General features: G+C 37.2%; 1 protein-coding gene across 2 annotated transcripts; it reads right to left on the bottom strand.

Annotated features, from left to right (window-relative positions):
- Nucleotides 1–1,076: 1,076 nt before the first annotated feature.
- On the bottom strand, nt 1,077–9,232 carry LOC110449656 (zinc finger protein 585A-like). Of its 2 annotated transcripts, none has more exons than XM_021496654.1 (4): nt 9,156–9,232; nt 5,866–5,998; nt 5,073–5,223; nt 1,077–4,682 (listed from the first exon to the last, which is right to left on the bottom strand). In XM_021496654.1, the coding sequence occupies exons 2-4, from the start codon at nt 5,953–5,955 to the stop codon at nt 1,609–1,611; spliced, it is 3,315 nt and encodes a 1,104-aa protein (XP_021352329.1). In that variant the 5' UTR covers nt 5,956–5,998; nt 9,156–9,232; the 3' UTR covers nt 1,077–1,608. The 2 variants fall into 2 exon arrangements, with proteins under 2 accessions (XP_021352329.1, XP_021352330.1); XM_021496655.1 differs by having other exon boundaries at nt 9,168–9,211.
- Nucleotides 9,233–11,124: the final 1,892 nt, after the last annotated feature.

Here is an 11,124-nt window from a genome sequence, read left to right as displayed (position 1 = left end):
ATTAGATCTTCAGTTTTACTGTATAAACAATACAGTGTCACATTAGATCTTCAGTTTTACTGTATAAACAATACAGTGTCAAATTAGATCTTCAGTATTACTGTATAAACATTACAGTGTCACATTAGATCTTCAGTATTACTGTATACACATTACAGTGTCACATTGGATCTTCAGTTTTACTGTATAAACAATACAGTGTCAAATTAGATCTTCAGTATTACTATATAAACATTACAGTGTCACATTAGATTGCCTATAATACTGTTATACACTACAGTGGCACATTAGATTGCCTATAATATAGAGGTTACACAACGAGTGGTTGTTGAATATGGTATTTATTTCACTCGAGTTAGTTAATTTTCGAAAGTTACAAATAACACGAGCTTTAGCGAGTGTCTTTCTGTAACTTTTGAAAATTAACTAACGAGAGTGAAATAAATACCATACTCCACAACCACGAGTCTTGTGATCTGTTTCTACCACAATCTCATGATTAGTCGGAAATAACATATGCACATGTGTTTGTTGACAAGGCTGGTGTAGTGATATAACCCATACGTAAAAAGTCACTCATTAATATTCAAAAATGGCTTTTTTTTTTTACAAATCTAATAATTGTCAAAATAAATGTTTCGGCAACCACTTCATGAAAAAATATAATAGATGAATGACTTTAAATATTGGGAGTAGCAGTATTGCATTAATTTATGTAAATTAACTACAGACTATATGCGCGTAAGCATATCGTACGAGGTCTGCCTCCCGCCAAGTGATGAAGACGAACTTATCGCTGTCAATGTCCAAAAACATAGGCCTACGTTTCTTCGTGTCGGTTCTATGGTTGACGTTTATAGTGACAGTTCAGACATAGTCAGAACGTCCAAATAGCGATAACGGGACGTTAGGAGAACGAAATATTTTCCAACACTGTGACTGTGACAGATCGTGTTTTGGTTTCACGACCTGGACACGCGACAGGGTGACGTTGAAACGATATTGAGCGTCTGTAGCAATTTTGCCTGAAACTAGCGATCAAATCTTTAAGTATCATCTTCTTTTAATATTGCCTTAATAACCCCCTTTTCCGCATAACCCCACAAAGTCACCAACAGTTGTCGAATGTTGACAGCAGACGACGTAAACTAAACAGATTGTGGCAAAAAACGTGAGGAAAAAGTCGTCCCGGTCAAAGTTCATCTTCTTCACCAATCAAAACTTGTGTAGCTCATTTACCACGTGTGGTATATAACTCATATTTATCTAACAGTCTGTGTGTTTACACAGTGTATTGTGGTAGAAACTGTAATACACTACAGTGACACGTTAGATTGCCTATAATACTGTAATACACTACAGCTTCATGTTAGATTGTTTATATAATTATAATACTGTAATACACTACAGTGTCACATTAGATTGTATATAAAACTGTTATACACTACAGTGTCACGTTAGATTGTTTATAATACTGTTATACACTACAGTGTCACGTTAGATTGTATATAACACTGTTATACACTACAGTGTCACGTTAGATTGTATATAACACTGTTATACACTACAGCGTCATGTTAGATTGCCTATAATACTGTAATACATACACTACAGTGAGTGCCAAGTTAAATCCCCTGTATTACTGTACACTCCCATGTGAACCATGGTGGCCTCCTGCATCAGTGATAAAGCACTGATGTTTTCTGCGTTCATAGGTGGCAGATTAGCCGTTAAATTACTACCCAGTGGTAGCGATGCGGTCACCATCTCATATGATCCCGACACAGGAGGGACTAGCTGGTCATGTGACTCGTGAGGCAGAGCATCAGTTTGAGTGATGACAGTCACAATGTTGTCGACAGCAGGCACAATAGTTTCTTGCAGTGTTGTCTCCACAGTCAGATTGTCTAACAGAGGGACTCGCATTTTGTTATTGTGTGATGCCATGTGTTTCTTTAAGTCTCGGTTAAACATAAATCCTTTACCACAGGTCTGGCATTTCTTTGACCGGTCACCGTTGTGATTTCGGATGTGTGAGCGAAGATTGCTCTTGTCTGCAAACGTTTTCTGACATATTTCACATTGATATGGTTTTTCCCCTGTGTGCGTACGCATGTGTCGCTCATGGTCTTGTTTCTCCCCAAACATCTTATTACACACTTCGCACACATGCACCGACCACTTATAGGATGCAACATCCTCCGGTTTCAAGTGGAATGACACAAAATGAGAGTTAAGAGCACCAGACGACTTGCACCCCTGACCACATACGTTACACACATGCGTGGGTTCATTGGAATGTGTATGCTGGTGAGTTATAAGACACGACTGCTGTCGGAATGTTTTACCGCATGTGTGACACATGAACTTCTTGAACTCGCTGTGAAGAGCCATGTGATTTCGAAGCACATCCTGGCTTCGGAAAGCCATCTTGCATACTTTACATTTATGAGGTCGTTCACCCGTGTGAATGTAACGATGCTCCTTCAGTTGCTGCTGGGTACGATATGCCTTGCCACAAACTTCACAAATGAATTCCTTTTTCTGAGTATGAACTAACATGTGAGTATCCAGATTACGTTTCTCTGTACATCCTTTCCCACAGACAGTACAAATAAACGGTTTCACGTCTAGATGATTCTTCGCATGTCTCCGTAAACTCTCTATGGAGTTAAACTGCTTCAGACAAGTCTTACACGTGAACTTTCCGGATGTGTCGTGAAGTTGTCGATGCTTATACAAGGACAGGGACCTCAAAAATATTTTCCCACACAAGTCACAAGCATATGGAGATTTTCCAGAAATGACATGGATTTTTTTATGTTCTTTCAAAAATAGCTGGGACGGAAAATCCAATTGACATATTTTACAATCAAATTTTCGTTTTTTCTTCCCATCTGAATGATTTGAGGTCATGTTGTACGTTCCCTCACTGTCTGGTGCATCTGTGAGCTCAATACTCTGAGTTAGCTCTGTATTCATTACAGAGCTGGCGTCCTTCTCAAGGCTCTCAACATTAGATTTTACTGCATTGTTTGACTCCGGTACAGATTCCACTTTACTGCCTGTATCCGTTTCTGGATTAGCTGTATTAGAAACGTCTCTTGTGTCAGTTTCTTGACCTGAACTTGGGTCCTTTACACGTAATTCCTCGACAGACACTACTTTGCATGTGGCCATCTCCATGAGACTCCCCATCTTCTGTATCTGGCTCTCGTTGTCCTGTTCGTGTCTGGCTTCATGACGCACCAGTGTGTGATAGGACCCAAGTATTCCCCCGCAAAATCTACACTCAAACTTGTCCTTGCCATATTTGCTTAGTCCCTTGTCCCCATGTGAAAATAACTTGTGCATTCTCTTGCCACTGCGCGACTTGAATGACTTTTCACAAATTTCACATTTGTATGGTTTACCGTCGTCCCCCTGGTGCGACGACATGTGGTTTTTGAGATCCTCCTTCTGACTAAATTCGTCTTCACAGATATTGCACTTGTTGACATTCTCATCTGTATGACTCTTCATGTGTCTTTTAAATGACGATCGATTCTTGAAATGCAAAGAACACTGACGGCATTCCAAGTCCAACTTTTTAGATTTTTTGTTGTCATGGGTGACCATGTGCTCCTGGAGACATCTTTGTGTGGTGAACTTCAGACCACATTCTTGACATCCATATTGATCAGGTGCATTCTCCTCTTTTCCGTCGTGATGTGGTTCAGCCAGGTCTGCATTAATACCTTGATGTTCTTGTACCTGGTGATCGACTAGTTTACTCTTCTTTAAAAACACAAATGGGCATCTATTGCAGGGATACTTGAGCACATCAGAACAATGAACAAAAATATGTGAATTCACACCATCAGGTTCTGCAAACTGACCACATACTGGACAGTTTTTGCTGTCCACTGTCCATGAAATTTTCTTTGAGTTAGCTCTGCTTTTCTTTTCCAATCGATGATCTGACAATACATGTTTTACGAAATTGTTCTGATTAGCCAATAAAGTGCCACATGCGGGACACTCCATCTTTGCATGGTCATAGTTCTCAGAATCTCCTCCCTCGGATCGAGAACTGTCAGGATGATCCCTTTTTCTGCCTTGCCTAGCAGTCTGTCTTGTCCGACTCCCAAACTTAGAGTTCCTTGCTCCAGCTAGTCGTCTTGATCTTCTGATATTGTTTGCAACTTCATCCTGAGTGTCAACTTTCTTTGTTCTATCGCTGATTTTTCTCTGTTTTTCCTTTGCTAATGTCCTCCTGCCTTTTTGTAATTTTGGAGATTTCATTTTAGATAAATTCTGACTTTCTAATTTTCTCTTGTCTAGTTTATTGCTGTTCATTGTAGACTTTCCTACTTCATCTGACTCGTCAATGTTTTCATTGCTTTCACCTTCCTCCATTTCTTCAACAGTACAAACATTAGAATTTAAATTAACTATCTCATCACCAGCAATTTCCATCCTGTTGTCAGGAATGCTGACAATTGTAAGTTCTTCATTTGTTTGGTGAACATCAATGTCATTTATAGGTTTGTAATCCTGGTCAATGAGATGCTTCACTAGAGGGCCAGGCAAAGTGTTGTGGCCTTGACCTTCAGCATCAAGGTCAGAGATGTCAAGGTGTTTATTCTCAGTGACATAGGTATCGTGCGATATCTGAATTCCATCTGCCAGTGAGTAGTGTTCTAAAATAATAACAAAAGAATGTCAGGGGTCAATGGAATAATAATCATGCATATCTATGTAAAAGATGTGGATTAATTAGATTGCTTACAAGCGTCAGCTGTGGAAAATTTCCCTTTAGCTCAGCGGTAGAGCATCAGGCTGGAGAGCCAAGGGTCGCGGGTTCGAGCCCCAGCAATGGCACTATCTTTATCACTATTTCTCGTCCTATTACATCTATATAAAACAACTAGGCATCTACCTATATGACAATTGACTTCTCTAAACATCTAAACTTTATATTTTTTATATGGAACAATATTGACAATATGTAATTATCACTGTATTCACTGTGTATAATCAACAGCACAGTTGATCACGAAAGCAACACTTTAAGAAATTGTCAAAATCACCTGCAGAGAAGTTGATGAACTTTGTCAGGATATCGGAGTTCCTATCCAGGAACATGCTACCAAGTGTTGAACCGAATGTGGTGCCTTCTCTACACTTCCTGTCTGCTGTGAGCACCACAAACTCCTTTCCAGTTGCCGTCAACATCTCAGTCTGTAAGTAAAAAAAGATAACTGTCCAACTCTCATTGACTCATGTGGAAAAATTGAGAATAGCGTAACACTTCTCGCTAATTTTGTTATCAGACAACAAGTTAATTTGCACTTTTAATTTTGCAAAGATGTATTCATATAGATAATAAGAGTCTGTTTTGAATATTTTTTAATATAGTACACTATTAGGCCCAAAAAATTTTTTTCTGCTTGAAAAATATTGGGGTTGGTAGGTAGGGAATGGGTTTTTTTTTAATTTTTACTATGCTAATATAGAACAGGAGTTCTCGCTTTAACAGGGTCTATCACTTAATGCAAATAAAAACCTTAGGGTAGGCACAAAAACCTAGGATAAGAAGGGGAACCGTAAAAAAATATCTTTGGTCTTACTACTTGCATACTTTGTTGAAAGCCTGGATATACAGATGTCAATGCCACCCATATTATCTTCTGTTTTGGCATCACACTTTTTGTTTCAGTTTTGGAAAAATTGAACAGCATTACTTCAGAAAATTGTCATGCTCTGTGGTTAAGCTATGAAGTGAAAATTAAGTCAACCCTACCAATAATGTCATCAGTTTAAGAGCAGACTGTAAATATAGTACATACATTGATGGTACACTGCACTTATATATATAATTACCAAACTTGTCCATATGTCGGTACCAATACTGTGATCTGGTACAACTGTGGGCTGTAGATCGCCTTGTGCATTCATACTGCAAACATCCATACCACTGTTGTCTCCGTACCAATACTTCAGTTGTAAAAGTGTTCTACAAATTAAGTTAAAGAATTAATAGCATGCACGACAAGAGGCTTGGAACAGACACTGGGTCTTAAATGGGCAAAATTGGCAAAACTTTTAAATATTAACTTATTATGAATAAAATATATTGGACAAAAAAAATACTTGTGTTTCCCCTCTCATCCTCAGAAAAAAATAAGGTAGGTACATTTCTATTTTGGAAATAAAATATTTTTACTATGCTTATATAAGTCCAGAGTTCTGACTTGAACAGTGCATGTCACTTAATGCCAATACAAACTTTAGGGTAGGCACACAAATCTAGGGTAGGTAGGGTTAGCGGAAACACAAGATTTATTATTTAATATGGCCTTATTTAAAGTGTTATCACTTTTTAACGAGAGCACTGCATAGCAGAGCATTACATGCCTGCAAAACATAGTGTATTGTGCATGGTGAAAGAGAAATATTGAAATGTCAAAAGAAAAAAAAAATCTTACTAGTGTATTACTTCAGAAAGTTTTAGTATTTCTTGTGTGTCTTGGGGAAAGATTATACTTCACTGGGCACGGGTGGATGAGCCTTTCAGCGTTTGACACCCCACCCCTGCTTACATGTACAATGCTATTTTTGAATTCTGTTATTTCAAATGTATCTGCTGTACATACGACGAACCTGCTCATAGTATAGATTGGTAGTACACAAGACAATATTTCAAACATTACAGCAGTCTTCTGTATATCTGAAAATTGTTTTAGATGTGGCCGTCTCCTTAACTTGGTGTGTGAGTTTATGAGTAATTAGATAGAAACCAATGTTCGTTACATATCTCATAAAATTAAGGTTCAACAAGCTAGCCTACTAAATGATGCTGTAGTCACCCTAAATGTTATTCCCCATGATAAGTCCTATTCAAAGACCTCAATTAAAAAATTGAAACTTACATATGTACACTTGTAATTTGAATATATTAAAATTGTACATTGGCTATTAGAATTGTACATAAGCAGGTTAACATAGTCGTTAATAAGTCATTAAGGCTGACGTCTTCATAAAAATAGTTAATCAGACTTATTATAATTAACATGTCAGTGATTAATATAAGTTGAAATAACATGTTTCATATTTGTTGTAAAATAAATAAAGTTTAAAAGTTAAAAACATGTCAATCTCTTTAACGACCCAACTGAGTGCTAAGAAATGACATATAATTCAAAGTTTATTTATATACAATTTGTACGTCATGCAGAGCTTAATTTCTCTTCTACTATATCTACTATATACTAGCTGTTGAGAGGAATTCCGACCTCAAATCAAGATAGATATTGCTATGCGAAAGCACTAAAATCATGATTAAATCCCCTGGTAACATCTTTTAGCAGATTATAAATTAAAATAAGAAAACAAACACTATATACTCTTGATCAATAAATTAACTTTCGATGATGTGCCATTTGATAGCATTCCATGATGTTATAAACATTGAAACACTGTTTATAACATGTCTAGCTATTTGATAACATTAAATATTAAGAAAGGACACTTTATTTGAAGTTTATTTAGTTTTTATGATCATAGGTATATGGCTTCACACATATATACCAGAAAAATATGTTACTGGGACATTTTACTATGATTTTTGTACATTTCCTTAATTGTTTGTCTTCATGGCGCTATCGCGTGGTCAAGTTCTCGGTACAGGCATTATCTAGTCAGAAACCGAGCATAGGTCCGGTATTTATAGAGTTCAGGGTGTTAGATATATGCGAAGTTGGTATTGGGGTTCACATTTTTTGTGAATTAATTTCATTTTTTATTTATTCTCGGAAAATAGAGATAGGGTTGTATAGTTTCGTTTTATTTGTTTTGTAGTTTTTGTATTGGCAGACATATATAATTGATAAATACATGTGAAATTTAATGCAGGTCCAGCATTGCCCCTAAGACCATCCTGCAATGGGCTGTATTAGTTCTCCCACCCTTATTATTGCCAGACGGCAATAGGACACAGGTTTCAGGGGGGGTTTGGTTTAAGATGGAGAAGGATATTTTTGAATAACAGATAGCGAGTTCTGTTAGCGAATGTTTGTGGCGACACATCTTTGTCAATTGTGCCTTTATACATCTGTATTTCGTATGCATCATGTATATTTCTGCAATATTAAATGCTGACTGCTCGCAGTGCCTAAGGCTAGATGGCAAATGGATATTTATAGTCTATGTAGTATTTTTACACGAGTGAAGAGAAGACTGACATATGTTTATAAGTCTGGTGTGCTATTTTTAAGACATCAACATTAATGCCTTATTTGTATCTGTATGTTACTGGAAGACCTCAAGTTTGAGTATAAATTCCAGGGTTGGAGGAGTGCGCTTTTAGTTTATATTGTTTCAGTTTGTAGTGCTGTCTTGAAGCTTCTAAGTTTTTTAAGTCTTGAAGCTTTTAAGTTTTTGCAATTTATTTTATTATTGATTACATAGCTAATCTACACATTCAATCTATTTAAATTACATATATATATTCCGACTTTTAATAAGGTCTTTAAATATGACTAACGGTTACCAGGGTTGAAATTTAGGGTGACTATAACATCTTTTAGGGGGCTTGTTGAACTTTAACACTAGAGTTGTCTCCCTTCTAACGCGATATCATAGATCAGTTTCATATTTACAACGAATGCATGTTTGTGTTACTCGTAAGCTGATTAATACTTTCATGTAAAAGTCATGAACCTTTTACCGTAAGGGATTCTTTGTTATGGTGCGAATCATGATCATGAGGTAAAATGGCAGTGGGAAGTGTTTGGTTGAGCACCTTCCTGATAGTTTATCATACGTGTCATTATAATCTCATTTTGTGTGACACTGACAGTCTGAACGATCTTGGTGACAAGTTTTCGACCTGTTTCATATCAAATATTGTGACAAACAGACATCTTTTGTGTCGTTGCCTTCTTTAAGCGGTATGTTCTATGACATTACCAATAACAACGACAGCTACCGTAAAACTATCACGCGGAAGAAAAGGGTGTATAACAAGTTCGATAATTTGTCACGCATACAATTAATCTAGGCGTCAATATGTCCCTTTTCGTTACATTTGTCATTAAATTGGGTGGTAATAACTAACATATGTATATGATCTACGGTTACACATCGATTACAAAACACGAACACATACAAACCTGACAGAATACCTCAATACATTTTAGTTCAAGTGTTGGCGGATTTTTCGGCGAACCAACATGGCGGCGGTGAAATGTGAAGGGTGCGTTCGTATATATATATATAGCGAGGTTTACGTCAGAGGTTACCCGGCGTGATATAATCTGTGATTCGCGATAAGATTGTTTTGGTTTTTCTCGCGGCATTCGACACATGTACAGACTGAATGCTTTGCTATTTGTTCACAAATATGTTTCTACAAAATCCAACTTGGTTTTAGACAAGAAACTAACCTAATTGTTTCTCTCAAAATGTTTTTTTAGTTAACGACCTACAGGGAAACTGTTTTTTAAACATTTCTTTTTACACTTTCCATTCTAAAGCTTACCCGCTTAAGTCCGTGGTAAGGTTAATGCAATTAATGTATACTGACCAACTTCAAGGTGCAGTGATATGAAATCTAAAGTTTGGGAGACTAGAGCAAGTTCGACTCGTTTTTATTAAATAGCTCTACTTGGGATCATTGTTACATTCACGTGAAATTTCATTACTTTGTGGAATAGTGCTAACAAACTTTAAGTCTCAAAATTGAAGATGGCCACTAAAAATTCGACTGCCGTCACTAGTTATATAAATTTAGGGATATAGGATACTTTTTATGTACTAGCGCATTGCTTGGCAATGTACCGGCCTCACTTTTGGCTTGAATGTTGAACGTTCGCCCAGGTGTGAAAGGCAAAGATGCCTTCCTTAACATTCAGCATTGAGGGTAAGGGCAACAACTTGTTCACCCGTTGTCAGTATAATATGACCGGGCGGAATGCTGTGCGTGGTATAAGAATGGCATTATAAAGTCAGCATCAGATCCGCGCTATTAGAAGGAGGCACATGCATCAATATACCCTGCCTCCAGCACACATAAACACATGTACGTATGCACAACACACTTGGAGGCACGTCCTTAAATGACCTTAGCTTTGAATAGGACGTTAATAGGTATGTCAACACACTGTCAAGTACCCATAGTGAGATGTCCGTCGTCAAAGATATTTTAGAAAGAGAGAGCAAGGTTTTGATAAAAGGTTCAAAGAAAATAGGATGAAGGCAAACCCTGACAGGTTTCACGCAATTGCAATTGGAAAAAAGGCCAATAAAGAACATACTATTTTAAATATTGGCAATATTGTAATTGATTGTGAGGAGGCCGTAAAACTTTTGGGAGTTACAATAGATTCTTAATTTTGATACATGTTAAAAACATATGCTTAAAAGCATCTAGGAAGATAAATGTACTTCGGTACCTCGGGAGGTATCTTAACTGAGAGGGGCACAGGGCCATTTATTACGCCTTTATCCTGTCAAATTTAAATTTCTGTCCTTTGGTATGGCATTTTTGCTCAAAATCAAACTCCTAGAAGCTTGAAAAAAAATCCGTTTAGAGCGTTAAAATGTGTTTATCAAAAGTTCAGCTCAAGTTACGAGACATTTCTTGAAAAGGAAGTTTTTCTACCCTTCATATCAAAAGGCTTACACTTGTAGCCATAGAAATTGTTTTTTACAAGATTTTCTCCATGAGAAACCCTCATCTTACTCTTTAAGTTACACATTGACTTGTTGATGTCCCCAGAACAAGGACTGTTAAATATGAATATGGGGCAAACAGTTTTAGCGTTTTAGCTGCTAGTAGTACAAAAGTACCGCTTTTGGCACAGGGTCATTGAGTGCAGTCTCCTATATAATCCTTACCACCTCCCTGGCACCCCCTTAGTCATAATAAAACAAATTGCCACTGGCTATGTGATGATGATAATAGAAGCTCTATCGGTACATCTGTTACCATTCCAGTATGATGTGAGTTTTTTTTAAATCTATAAAAGAGGTAGCTGTCGGACAAAGCATTCTAAGTAGTAGCAGCAGTAGTACAAAAGTACCGCTTTTGGCACAGGGTCATTGAGTGCAGTCTCCTATATAATTCATACCACCTCCCTG

Source organism: Mizuhopecten yessoensis, unplaced genomic scaffold (genome assembly GCF_002113885.1).
Source record: "Mizuhopecten yessoensis strain PY_sf001 unplaced genomic scaffold, ASM211388v2 scaffold4761, whole genome shotgun sequence".
Classification (NCBI taxonomy): domain Eukaryota; kingdom Metazoa; phylum Mollusca; class Bivalvia; order Pectinida; family Pectinidae; genus Mizuhopecten; species Mizuhopecten yessoensis.
The sequence above is the reverse complement of the archived record's forward strand: the minus strand, read 5'-3'. Positions and strand labels throughout refer to the sequence as shown.